We start from the raw sequence: 14,977 nt of genomic DNA, 5'->3' as shown, positions 1-14,977 counted from the left end.
GAAGAAGAAGAAGAAGAAGAAGAAGAAGAAGAAGAAGAAGAAGAAGAAGAAGGAGAAGAAGAAAAGGCAAGCATCACTGAGTTACCTCCAGTCAGGGTTCTTGTTAACTACTGCAGAATATGTGGTAGCATAAACTGTAACTTATTGTTCAGTAAGATCTCTGTGATGTTGTTTGCCATTAAAAATTGGACTTGAGGATACATGGTTCCTTTAAAGTTGAGAGACATATTTATATAGGTTTTGTGTTATTGTCTTCTAAAAATGAGTTCTGCTAATAATATGTATCTTTGCAGTGATGTTCATCTCACATCACTGCCATCATAACTTATTGAAATGGAAATGTATAAGCTTTGAGTGAAGCAATGCTTGACTTGTTTGGCCTAGGTTGGAGTGTACTACTTTCTTGTTTTGCTGTTTTTATTATGGATTTGTTACTGGACTCTGAATTCCATGTTTTTTAATTCATAACTTGGCTTTGCCACTTACCTGTCTGACTTCAGGCAAATTAATTCTACAGCTCTCAATGCCTCAATTTCCTAACACTTAAATGGGTATAATATTAGTTTAATCTTCATAGAGTTTCTATAAGGATTAAACATGTTAATGTATATAATTATAACAGTTAGTATGCATTATTAGCTGTTATTATCATCATTATTATAATTATTACAGCAAGATTCTTAATTCCTAAAATATTTAATTACAGTAAATGCACAAACTTGTATTGAAACTTAAGCTAAGATGTGTGTGACACACAATAAATATATATAATGTTCATATTTGGGTAAATTTTTAAAAATATGTACTAACACTATATTAATGATATAATAAATGCTGTATTTACTAACACAAGAAAAGAAAATATGTGCCAATCTGTTCAACAGACTTAATCATTCTTCAGCAGATATTTTATTGGATAAAATTTTGCTTTTTGCTGGTTGTGGTTTTGGGGAAAAGAATAAGATGGATCAAGGAAATAAAAAACTAAAATTCATTTTTAAGTGTTCATTTGTTTAAAATAGGTAATGCATTAACGTGCCTTAACTCTTTTTTTTTTTTAAGATTTTATTTATTTATTTGATGCAGAGAGAGATCACAAGTAGGCAGAGAGGCACTGAGAGACAGAGGAGGAAACAGGCTCCCTGCTGAGCAGAGAGTCCGATGTGGGGCTCCATCCCAGGACCCTGAGACCATGACCTGAGCCGAAAGCAGAGGCCCAATCCACTGAGCCACCCAGGCACTCCTATGCCTTAACTCTAAAAAGAAAAAAATGCTTTAACTCTTAAGAGTATAAATGTACATATATTGATATCTCTGGGCAATTAATATCCTCTTCCCACCCAATTCTCATTGCAGAGGTGACAATGTTTCAATCTCTTATGTGTATTTCCAGAGATATTTTAAGGATATGTAAACAAATGCATTCCCCCCGCCTTTTTATCGAATGAAAGCATACTTAACACATTCTTTCCTTCTTATCTTTTTTTTTCGCCAAAAGCTATATTGTGAGTTGAAGTCTATATCAGTACATAATAAGCTTCTAAACTTTATTAATAACTTATACAGCCTTCATTGGATGGATATACCTGACTAATCTCACCAGGCCACAGCTGAGGGACAGTTTTGTTGTGAACATACTTGCTGTTATAAAAGTGCTGAATAAATCATATTTGTACAACTTAAATTAGTTGGTGTATATGTAGTATGCTGTATGATCATTTTTAAGAAAAGGAATTACTAGGTTGGGGGTAAATGCATGGTAAATTTTTGAAAGAAATTTTAATTTTAAATTTATTTGTGAATATTAATAAGGTGGATAGCACACAACTCAAAAAGGAAAAATGAATGGTAAAAATAAGACTCTCTCATATCACTTTCCTATATTCATCCAGTTCCTCAAATTAGAGATAATTACTCTTATTCACTTTATATATATCCTTCCAGAGACATGTGATGTATATATGTGTATGTAGAATTCCTTTTTTTCAAGTGGACTTTTGTATTCTATAGCATAACAGTTTATAGCATTAGAAGACTCTTGCCTAGATGTTTGTATAAACACAGATACTGGGCTACACTGTAAATATTCATACTAGGAGCACACTATGTATTGCCTTATCCCTCAGTCTCAGCCATTGTAGATCTTATCAGTAAAAATGATGTTTTCTGGGACTTTCACTATAGCTCATTGTTTTCCCTGGATGGATGAATAGTGATGAATTCTGTACATTGCTCTGTCCTCGAACAAGGATTTTCAAATCTACTACCGTTTGCCTCCACATTTGGCTCACAACATGCATTCTTGGATTACTCTTTAACCTCATCCTAAAAATTACTTTCACGTCTCTCTTAAATCTTTTATTTCCTCAGCCATCCTCTTTCTTAGTTCTCTTTCTGCTGTATCACATCTCCCAGGAGCTTCCTAAAGAGACTTATGGGGTGGGGTGGTTAGGTTTTTTTTTTTTTTTAATCTTGTATATTAAAATATCCCTTTAGCTTATTCACTCACATGATTTTTCTGGACATAAAATTCTCAGTTTAAAATACGAAGCAATTTCTCAGTTGTCTTTCTGATTGCCAGTGTTGCTAATGAAAAAATGAAAACATCCTGATTCCTTATGCTTTGCACATGACAACTTCTGGTACTCTTCCCCGTGACAACTTGTGGAATCTTTTATTGCCTCTACTGTTCTAAAATATCAGAACACTTTGCTGGTATGGACCAGCCACCCTACTGAGTACTTGGAAGGTCTTATTAATCAAATTTGATTCCCTTTAGTATTAGGAAGTGATCTTAAATTATATTGCATTATATTTACTATATTTATTATATATGTTATGTATAATACATAGTGATAAAATGTAGTTTGTATTAAATGTAATGTAACATTTATAAATCTGCATGTAAGTTATTTTTTTTTAACAAAATGAACAAGAGTACTATTAAAGAGTACTTACCAGTTCAAGAAATTGCATATATGCTGCATGCAGAAGAATTAGCCCTACGGTAATGATGCCCTCCAAACGTTGGAAATAAGTATTCCTTATATTTTTAAAATATTTTGTCAACAAATGACTAAATTTGACATACCACATTTTAACATTGATCTCTCACACATGAACACATAAATATATAAAATATATTCGACTACTCTTTATGGTAGAGACTATTCTAGAGAATATAATTATTGGTAGGTAACAATAGTTTTTAAAAAGAGGAATTAATTTAAGTTCCAAATGTCAAAGTTACTAACACCTTTCTTAAAAGAGAAATTTATATTATTTTCTTAAATATTTTACAATCATTCCTCATGTTCAAAAGAAAGCTTTTCCTTTTCTATGCTTAAAAATATATATATAGGGTTAAAGCAAATAGAGACAGCATATATTTATAATTGATAATTCTTATGTGGATTTAATATACTAATGCAGATTTACAAAATCATAGCATATAATAGCTATGGTCAATAATAAGTATGTAAATATTCATTTTGGATTTTCAACCATTTTTTTCCCCAGATCATCTACCTTCTTACCATAACAAAAGTGTTCAGTGCACAAATAGTATGACTGAATGTATGTGATATTAACAATAAGAACATTCCATCAAGTGGTATATTCCGATGAGGAGTAGAAGTAGAATTTCACTAGTAATTTTCCTTTATTGAACAAAACGTTATCATCATCTTACATCTAGTTATATTTGAAACATATTTATTTTTCCTTTTTCAAAAGCTGAAACATACTTAAAATTGTATTGCATTTTTTATTATTGTTACTTTTCAGTTCTTTGAATAATGTGAGAACCAGCATTGGCATTATGCTATTATTATTCAAGATTTGTGTCATTTCTCTTTGTTTTCAGCATGCAGTGACCTGGAGTTCAGGGAAGTGGCAAATAGATTGCGGGACTGGTTCAAGGCCCTTCATGAAAGCGGAAGCCAAAACAAGAAGACAAAAGCACTACTGAGGCCCGAGAGAAGCAGTAAGATTTCTAAATTTCGTGTGCCCTTGTCTTTGATATGGGATTTTATTTTCAGTGAATCACTTAAATCGAAGCATATATTTCAAAATTTATTCTTTGTTTAGGTGCTGAACAAAAATCAGAACATTGTGTCTACTTCCAAACACACTCATAGTATTTTGCAAGGAAATAAAACATTTGTGACAGCTCTGATTGGTTAAAAAAAGAAATAGTCCCTCAGAGACATTAAGTTGCAGTTGAAGTGAAAGTATAGGAATATTTTTCAGTGTTTTGATAGCAGTGGGAAAGAATAAAACAATACAGGAAATAAAGGTAAGATTAATAGAGTACTTGAGATTTTACAGACACAATTAGCCCCCATTCCTCCACAGGTTACCCTTTCCATGATGGATTTGCAGATATTTCTACTTTGATCTAGCAAAGCCAGTAGACAAAAAGGATGCTTTCAAGGGCACAGTGCAAATTAAATTCATAAAAAAAGAAGAAAATAAGAGCCTTATGAAGATTATATTATTCTTTTATCATCTGTATAATTTCCTCAGAGTGTTTTCTAATTCCTTAGAAGTAGAAAATGGCAATTGAAGTAAAACACTTGTCATGAAAATTTTATGAACTTTTCATTTTATGTTTTTTCATTTATAAAAAAATACACATTTAACACATGTAAAACAAAGATATTGAAATATAAGCTTAATTTGAGGAGCTTTCAAAGATTGAAGTATTTTCTCTAAAATACAAGAAGTGGTGGCAGTATAGTAATTAGAAGCAGCCTCTTGTAGTTGACAAAGTCCCAAGTGTTCCCTTCTTTGCTCATTTGTGACATGACCCATTCACTCTACCTTGCAATCCTCAAATACCACTTTCTCACAAAATCATTTCATAGATGGGCATGGTTATCTATAACCTGTATTTCCCAAAATATCTCACTTTTTTTTTCTTCTCATCAAGAAATTTTCTATAATCCCAAACTTTTATATTTATGAATCTTATATATGTCCTTAAATAATTTAATAATTCTTTTTAATTAAACTAATTCAGCTATCACTGATAGACATAATAATTATCTTTGGATGTGTGATGCCTACGTGTAAAGGTTTCTTCTTATGAATGTCAGAAAAAAATTATTGCACTGTCCCTGCTCTTTAGGAGTGTTTCTTAGGTTTGTCTTTGGAATTATTGATTACATTTTTGGTAGATGTTAATTTTTTGGATGCTGTGAGTGTAAGTAAAATGACTAATCTCATTTAATAGAAACAATAGAGTATATTTGGCCTTGTATTCATAAAGCAACAATATCTGAGGTAGGATAAAATTTCTTCCAGATCTTAGCATATTGATCTTTTAAAATTCATGTCTACACTATCCTACCAATTCCCATACTTGAATATTTTTTTTTACTCTTTTTTTTTAAATTTCTTGATCTCAAATTTCTCCTTTGATCTTAAGTTTAGACTAGTGATTGCCCCCATATTTGGAGATGGATAAAAGGAGAGCTTGTACTACATTCACCATATTGCTTAGTTAATTGTACATATTCATAAATATCATTTCCCTTTCCAGCTTCTTTTTTTCCAGAAATGAGGCATTCTCAATATAGTGGGTTATTTACAAGAAACACTGAGGTAGTTGAATATCATTGGAAAGTAAATGAAAAACTGGGTAAAGGATTATTTATACTACTTGTAAGGTTAGAGACTAATTAGGAGTAAATTCCCAAAGAGAAGTAATCTATTAAAACAGGCAAGACAAATCACTAGAAGAAAAATGGCTAATTCCCTCAATTTCTCAGATCTACACATCATTTGAGTGCGTTCTTTTCTGACTCCATCATATTTAATTTGTAAACCAACCCATAATATTATATTTCTTATTTCATTTCTATTTTCATTTTTCTTTCATAACATTTTACACTACCTACTATAGTAAAAATCTACTTGTTAATTTGGTTTATACTCTCTCTTTCTCTCTCTCCCTCCCTCCCTTCCCCCACCTCACACATACTGGATGATTATGAACTTAGTGAAGTCAGAGATCTTTATTTACCACTATATTATCAAAATACAGAATTGTTTGACACATAATACTCCTAAATAAAAATGAGAAATATTAATGAATGGAAGAAACAAAGAAGCAATCAAAATACTACATTATCTGGATATAACACAATTTAATCAATCAGTTTTTTCCTAAGAATGATTGTTTTTGTTTATAATTTGTTTATAATTCCATTATTTTCTCCACGATAACCAATTATGCAGTGACTGTTATGCTTTTATTTCTAAGAAGTGGAAGTGATGGGTCAAAATGTACATGCATTTCAAATGGTAAATTATGATAGATGTTACAGGCTGCTTTGCAAAAATCTTAAGGTATTACTAGTTTCTAACAGCAAAACATGAAAGTTAACTTTTGTCTTAATCCATGACAGCAAAAATATTACCATTCCTTTTAACTTTTCCATTCTGGTGAGCATGCTATCATAATTCATTGTTAATCTAATTTTAATTCCCTTAATTAGGAGTGAATTTGAACACAAAATATTAGTGGGGGAAACTTTTATACAGCAAAACAAAATAAAATGACTCTTTCAGCTCAGGCTACTCTACTAAAATACTATAGACTAGATGGATTAAACAATAGACATTTCTCAAATTCTGGAGGCTGGGAAGTCCTATGTCATGGTGCTGCTAGATTGGATTCCTGGTGAAGGTTATTTTCCTGTTTGTAGGCAGACATCTTTTCCTATGGCACTCAGAGAGCGATCTCTCTAGGGTCTCTTATTAGAGCACCAATCCTCCCATGTAGCTTGTACCTTCATGACCTAACTACCGCTCAAAGGCTCCATTTCCAAATGCCATGAAATTGGGGGATAGGGCTTCATCATATGAATTTTGGGAGGACACAGTTTAGTACATAGCAAAAATAAAATAGCACACATGCATGAAACACATGTAAAACCACTAGTTATGTCAACTTACATGTTTAATTCTAAGAAAGGTATATTAATGGATTCCATTATAATTGTATTTAATAATTCCTTCTAGTATTTTGGGGGGGTTGATATGTGTTTCTACTCTATTTTTTAGAATGTATAGATTTATTTCTGTTCTAACCATTAATAAATTATACTTCATATCACATTATTTTATTACATTATATTCTACTTACTGCTTTTTTCTGCACAGATTTCACCTAATCTCATAGTAATATTATCAATTCTACATTTAATTTTATTACACTTGCTTGATATACTTGTGAACATTTCATTGCCAATTTTTCTTTATTACTTAGGTTTAAATGTCTTTCTTGTAAGCAACTGTATTTGAACTTTGAGTTTTCAATATGACAGTGGGAAAACTTGTGATTTTTTTTATAATCAAGGTATAATAATAAAGTCAACATAAAGCACAGAAAAATATTCTGATAAAACACAGAATGTTTGCCATTTAGGAGATTACCCAGAAGACAAAGAAAATCTTATTTTCACAATTTCTTATTAAGAACATACCAATAATCTAAGAAAGTGTTGTCATTTTAAAAGAAAGACAAATTTTAGTTTTGTATCTGTATAATATTTGGTACTAATTTTAAAAATCTTATATAATAAACCTTTCAAATATCAATGAATGCTGACCGTGACAAAAAATTGAGGGATCCTTTTGTAATTTTTTGTATTATATAGATTTTGTCAGATGTTTTTGGAATAATGAGTCATTTTATTTTAGGTTAAAATATGCTTTTTAGCAAAGTCATATCTTGCATATCTTTAATATCAAGTTGCTTATATCATTATTTTTCCTAGTAAAGTATTACTTATATAGATATAATTTTAAATTATAGTAATTTTTATTTTATATAGAAAACTATGAGTTAGATATTTTAAACTCTTATGCATTAGTATTTTGCTGTAGATGAACAGAATTTGTAAATATGTATTTTATACTTTTTATAATAATACTCATTTTTTATATGTAGCTTTTTAATCAATAAAAATGAACATATTTATTAACAGACCCAAATATGTAAAACTTGAACTATAAAATTCATTTGAATTGTAAACACTAGAAGCAAAAATTTCAAAAATTTAAAAACATGCTTTATCTTTTTTAGAAGTGATCTGGATATTTAATGAATATACATTAATTTAGCATGAGTCAAAGATTTTAACTTATGAAATGATTTTGAAAATATTTTTAAATTTCAAGTTGGCTTTTATAAACAATTACTGTTGACATAGAATTTATCATAGTAAGGATTTAACTTGTTAGAAAATATTTTAATACGTTAAAACAGATATTTTTTATAATCTTAAACATCTAGTAGATATAATAGTAATTTATTCAATCAGTATACCTATATAAATTTAGGGCAAACATGTCCAAATATAATAAAAATGTGTGTTTGTATTTTATATACACTAATATATAATATTATATATATATATATATATATACACACACATATATATCTCTCTCTCACACATTTTCCTTATCTTTTCATCTATTGATGAACACAGGTTGCTCCCATATCTTGGCTATTGTAAATAACGCTGCAACAAACATAGGGGTGCATATATCTCTTTGAACTGGTATTTTGCTTACTTTGGGTAAATACTTTATAGTTAAATTATTGGATCATGTGGTATTTTTGTTTTTAATTTTTTGAGGAATGTCCATACTGTTTTCCACAATGATGGTAGCAATTTACATTCTTACCAACAGTGTACAAGTGTTCTTTTTCTATACATTCTCATCAATACTTGTTGTTTCTTGTCTTTTTTATTTTAGCTATACTTACAGGTGTGAGGTGATATCTCATTGTGGTTTTGATTTGCATTTCCTTGATGATGCGTGATGTTGAGCATCTTTCATGTCTCTATGGCCATCTGTATGTCTTCTTTGGGAAAAAAAAAACATCTATTCATGTCCTTTGCCCATTTGTTAATCAAGGTGCTTGTTTTATTTGGTGTAGAGTATATAAGTTCTTTATATATTTTGGATATTAGCCCCCTATGAGATATGTCATTTGCAAATATCTTCTCCAATTCAGTAGGTCACGTTTTTGTTGATGGTTTCCTTTGCTTTGCAAAAGCTTTTTATTTTGATGTAGTCTCAATAATTTATTTCTCACCTTTGTTTTTCATGCCTTAGGAGACATATCTAGAAAATGTTGTTATGGATAATGTCACAGAAATTACTCCTTATGTTGTCCTCTAGGATTTTCAGATTTCATGGTTTCAGGTCTTTAACCCATTTGAGTTTATTTTTTGTACATGATGTTAAATGTGGTCCAGTTTCATTCTTTTGTATGCAGTTTTATAGTTTTCCCAACATCATTTATTGAAGAAATGGTCTTTTTAAAACATTAAGTTTATTAGGAGGTCATTTTTTTATTTCTAAAAATTTTAGTAATAAGTAATTTATATAAACACTTATTATTCCTAAGCCAATCACAATAGAAATTTCTTAAGAGACTTCATAATCTAATTTGGTAATACCCTCTGAAGATAGGGGAAAATACACACACACACACACACACACACACACACACACATCCCTGCACATTCATGCATACACATGCACATACACACACAAGTCGAGTTTAAAGTTGTTATATTTTAGTCGTCAGTCATGTACAAGCATAGAAATGTAAACTCACTGGTTTATATCAAAGAACTGTCTCTCATCCTTGCCTCACATTTACATTTTTATAAAGATTATGTTTATGGAGGACGAAATAAGTTGTGGTTATGTAGTTAAATATGAGAATTGATGCTCTACTGATATTTAGAGAAGAGGCCTTTAACATTGTTTTCATTCTGATATGTACTCTTATGGAAACTGTGGATGAAATTTTGCTTGAGGGACTGAGGAGAGTTCAGTTGTCCATTTGGGCTTTTCCAAAGCCCATCTCAGAAGACATAATGTGTAGCCTATTTCCAATGAATTCTTTTGGCTTCACATGGTTGCTCTTGGAGTCTCTGGATCCCTTGAAAGCCCCTGATGAGGCAGAGTCCTAAAGTTTGAGTGGTAGCTGGAGGTTGAGGGATACAACTAAGAAGAGAAAAGCCTTCATGAATACCAGGGTGAAGACCATGGGATCCAAAGGATGTTAGCACTCCAAGTCTCACCACTATTGAAAAAAAAAAGTCAAATAAATACAAATCTGGACTAAATGAAGAAAGACTTTGGCATGAGGGAAAAGAAAGAAAAAAAGGGTAAGGGTGTTGAGTGAAGACAGATGAAAAGATTTTAGGGAACTGAAAGAAAGGTTGAAAGTGATAAAACAAAACAAAACAACACAAGGTGGAGGAAGAACAAGAACTGATGGGAAGGCAGAGTTCTTAAACGCACCATTGTAAGGAGATCCCAAGTTTTGCAAAACTTCATTGTAGTGTCCAATTATCTTTAAAGAAATTTTGCCATTTGTAGAGATATTGGAAGGAAAGAATGGCAGTAAGAGTCCTACTCAACAGAAAGAGTCAGGGTTTAAATCCCCATTCAAGAAAAGCCAAGAAGTCTTCAGTTTAAGAAGATTCTCACTCAAACAGAAACTAACAGAGAAAAGCACTGCTTAACAGAATCAATATAACTTACAGTAACATAATAATTATCTCATGGCTCTGGGTTGGAAATTGTGACTTACCATGTTTTCCTAGCCAGGAAGGACACAAAATATATGAGGAGCCTCCATGAGTACCTGAAGACAGTGGGATCCTAGGGGTATTCAGCACTTCAAGCCACAGCACCATAAAATGTCAAATAAATGCAAGTCCAGATTAAGTAAAGAAAGGTTATTCACTCTTAATTTCATGAAACAAACTGAGGATTGCTGGGGGTGGGGGGTGGTAATAAGGTGGCTGGATTATGGACATTGGAAAGGGTATATGTTATGGTGAGTGCTGTGAAATGTGTAAGCCTGATAATTCACAGACCTGTACCCCTGGGGAAAATAATACATCATATGTTAATAATAATAATAATAAAGTCTATTGCAGTATGAAAATGCTTCAACCTCAAGATCTGCAAACATGTCAAATCAAAAAAGAAAAGCTTTTTTTTTTTAGGTTTTATTTAAATTCAAGTTAGTTAACATAAAGTGTATTATTAGTTTTAGGGATAGAATTTAATGATTCATTATTTACATATAACACCCAGTGCTCATTACAAGAAAGTGCCCTCCTTAATGCCAATTTCACCCAATTTTCCCAACACCATTTGTTGAAGAGACTTTCTTTTTTCCATTGGATATTCTTTCCTAAGAATTAAGGTTAAGATAGTTGACCACATAGTTGAGGGTTTATTTCTGGGTTCTCTATTCTGTTCCATTGATCTGTGTGTCTGTTTTTGTGCCAGTACCATATTGTCATGATGATTACAGCTTGAAGAATGGAACTGTGATGTCCCCAGTTTTGGTTTTCTTTTTCAACATTATTGTGACTATTCAGGGTCTTTTTGAGTTCCATACAAATGTTAGAATTATTTATTCCAGCTCTGTAAAAAATGCTGGTGTTATTTTGATAAGGACTGCACTGAATGTGTAGATTGCTTTCAGTAGGATATATAATTTAATAATATTTGTTCTTCTAATCTATGAGCATGGAACATTTTTTCCATTTCGTTGTCTCTTTATTTCTTTCATTAGGATTCTATAGTTTTCCAAGTATACATGTTTGGTTAGGTTTACTCTTAGGTATCTTATATTTTTGGTGGAATTGTTCACAGCATTGATTCCTTGGTTTCTCTCTCTTTTGTTTCATTATTGGTGTACAGAAATGCAACAGACTTCTGTGCATTGATTTTATATACTGAGACTTTGCTGAATTCTTATATCAGTTCTAGCAAGTTTTTGCTGGAATCTTTCAGGTTTTCTACATAGAGTATCACATCATCAAAAGAAAGCTGGAGTACCCATACTTATACCAGACAAACTAGATTTTAAACCAAAGACTATAATAAGAGATGAAGAAGGACACTATAGACACTATATCATACTAAAGGGGTCTATCCAACAAGAAGATCTAACAATTATGAATATGCCCCTAACATGCGAGCAGCCAAATATATAAATCAATTAATAACAAAGAAACAAACAAATTCATTGATAGTAATATGATAATAGGGGAATTTAATACCCCACTAACAGCAATGGACAGATCATCTAAGCAGAAGACTAACAAGGTAACAAGAGCTTTGAATGACACACTGAATCAGATGGACTTACCAGATATATTCAGAGCATTTCATCCTAAAACAGCAGAATACACATTCTTTTTGAGTACACATGGAACATTCTCCAGAATAGATTACATACTGGGTCATAAATCAGGCCTCTACTGGTACAAAAAGATTGAGATCATACCATGTATATTTGAATGCTATGAAATTTGAATTCCACCACAAGAAAAAAACTGGAAAGATCACAAATACATGGAGGTTACAGCAATTCCTACTAAGAATGAGTGGGTTATCCAGGAAATTAAGGAAGAGTTAAAAAATACATGGAAGCAAATGAAAATGAAAACACAACAGTATAAAACCTTTGGGATGCGACAAAGGCAGGTCTTACAGGTCTTCCTAAAGAAGCAAGAAAAGTCTCAAATACACAACCTAATCTTACACTAAAGGGACTTGGGAAAGAACATCAAATAAGTCCTAAATCCAGCAAGAGAAGGGAAATAATAAAGATTAGAGTGGAAATAAATGATACAGAAAAAAGAACAAATTTTAGAACACATCTATGTAATTTGAAGCTGTTTTTTTTGAAAGAATTAACAAAATTGATAAACCCCTGGCCAGAGTTATCAAAAATAAAAGAGAAGGGATCCAAATAAATAAAATCATGAATGAAACAGGAGAGATCACAACCAACACCACAGAAATACAAATAATTAAAATAGAATATTATGAGCAAGTATATGCCAACAAATTAGGCAATCTGGAAGAAACAGAAAAATTCCTAGAAACATAAACTACCAAAAGTGAAGCAGGAAGAAATAGAAAATCTGAACAGACCCATGACAAGCAAAGAAATAGAATCAGTAATCAAAAATCCCCTAACAAACAAGAGTCCATGGCTGGATGGCTTTCTTGTGGGATTCTACCAAACATTTAAGAATTAATATGAGCGACTGTGGAAAACAATATGGAGGTTCCTCAAAAAGATAAAAATAGAGCTACCCTATGATCCAACAACTGCACTATTAGATATTTATCCAAAGGAAAAAAAAATAGTGACTCAAAGGGGCACATGCACCCTAATATTTATAGCAGCAATGTCCACAACAGCCAAACTGTGGAAAGAGTCCAGATGTCCATTAACAGATGAATGGATAAAGAAGACTTGATAAACACACACACACACACACACACACACACACACAAAATGGAATATTACTCAGCCATCAAAAAATGAAAAATTGCCATTTGCAACAAGGTGGATGGAACTAGAGGATACTATGCTAAGTGAAATAAGTCAGTCAGAGAAAGATAAATACTGTATGATTTCACTCATGGAATTTAAGAAACAATACACATGGCCATAGGGAAAGATAAGGACAAGTAAAATAAGATAAAAACAGAGAAGGAGGCAAAACATAAGAGACTCTTAACTATAGGAAACAAATTGAGGGTTGTTAGAGTGGAGGTGGATAGGGTGATGGGGTAATTGGGTGATGGGCATTACAGAGAGCATTTGATGTAATAAGCACTGGGTGTTAATATGTAATTAATGAATCCCTAAATTCTACCCCTGAAACTAATAATACACTATATGTTAACTAAATTGAATTTAAATAAAAAAAATTAAAAATAAAATAAAATAAAAAGGAACAAATAATCATTCTACTGAAACTGTTCCAAAAAAAAAAAAAAAGAAATGGAAGAAACACTTCCAAATTCATTCTATGAGGCTAGCTTTACCTTGATTCCAAAACCAGACAAAGACCCCACTAACAAGAATTACAGACCAATATCTCTCCTTTTTTTTGTATCCATGGTGAACATGGATACAAAAATTCTCATCAGGATACTATCTAATCGAATCCAACAGTACATTAAAAGGTTTATTCACCATAACCAAGTGGGATTTATTTCTGGGCTGCAGGGTGGTTTAATATCTGCAGACCAATTGATGTGATACACCACATTAATAAATGAAAGGATAAGAACCATAAAAACCTCTCAATAGATGCAGAAAAAACATTTGACAAAATACAGCATCTTTCTTGATAAAAATCCTCAAGAAAATATGAATAGACAGAACATAGCTCAACATCATGAAGACCATATATAAAAACCCACAGATAATATCATGCTCACTGGGGAAAAACTGAGAGCTTTTCCCTTAATGTTAGGAACATGGCAGGGATGTCCATTTTCATCACTGTTGTTTGACATAGTACTAGAAATCCTAGCCTCAACAATCAGAAAACAAAATGAAATAAAAGACATCCAAATTGGCAGGGAAGAAGTCAAACTATCTCTCTTGGCAGAAGTCTTTCTTTTATAGAAAAGAGTAAGAAGGACCAGCAATGCTTTTGTGGATGAGGAGGCCAAATGTGTGGGGTAAGCAGGTAGCAAATTTGGGCACTTTAACAGGAAATAATATTTATGTGCTCAGCAGATTCTCAGAACATCAATTAAGGAGGGATTTTGTGCATCTGAGTGCTTTTGTCCTTGCTCAAACATATGAAAAAGCCAAAGTTTAGGAGTCTAGAGGAGGAGAAAAGCATGGCTAAAGTTTGGTCAAGTCAAAGTTCAGTGACTAAGTAATGGACAACTGGGAGCACTTGGTCAAACTTTATTTCTAAGTATAAATGACTCATTTGTCTACCAGGCAAGAATATGAGACAATTAAGCCTCTTATTTCCTCATAATTTCCAACCTTCTATATATTTGGTCTGTGTTTTGATACATTCCTTGCACTTAATTGTCTAGACCACTAATTTGATGCTTCACAGTGGCAATTCTCTACAATTCACCCATAGAATTA

The 14,977-nt window shown here is 31.8% G+C and overlaps 1 protein-coding gene across 4 annotated transcripts in view; it reads left to right on the top strand.

Annotated features, from left to right (window-relative positions):
• LOC111156516 (SPARC/osteonectin, cwcv and kazal like domains proteoglycan 3) overlaps positions 1-14,977 on the top strand; it is a 476,005-nt gene that overhangs the window by 421,376 nt on the left and 39,652 nt on the right. For 3 of the 4 annotated variants that reach the window (XM_022517490.1, XM_022517474.1, XM_022517464.1), the window contains one exon: positions 3,866-3,985. The exons of the other annotated variant lie outside the window; for it this stretch is intronic. In XM_022517490.1, coding sequence (XP_022373198.1) covers positions 3,866-3,985 — 120 coding nt within the window. The remainder of the gene's footprint in view (positions 1-3,865; positions 3,986-14,977) is intronic. 4 annotated transcript variants of the gene reach the window in all.

Source organism: Enhydra lutris, unplaced genomic scaffold, assembly GCF_002288905.1.
Source record: "Enhydra lutris kenyoni isolate GAN:26980312 unplaced genomic scaffold, ASM228890v2 scaffoldscaffold3, whole genome shotgun sequence".
NCBI lineage: Eukaryota > Metazoa > Chordata > Mammalia > Carnivora > Mustelidae > Enhydra > Enhydra lutris.
Note: the sequence above shows the minus strand (reverse complement) of the source record. Positions and strands in the feature narration are given on the sequence as shown.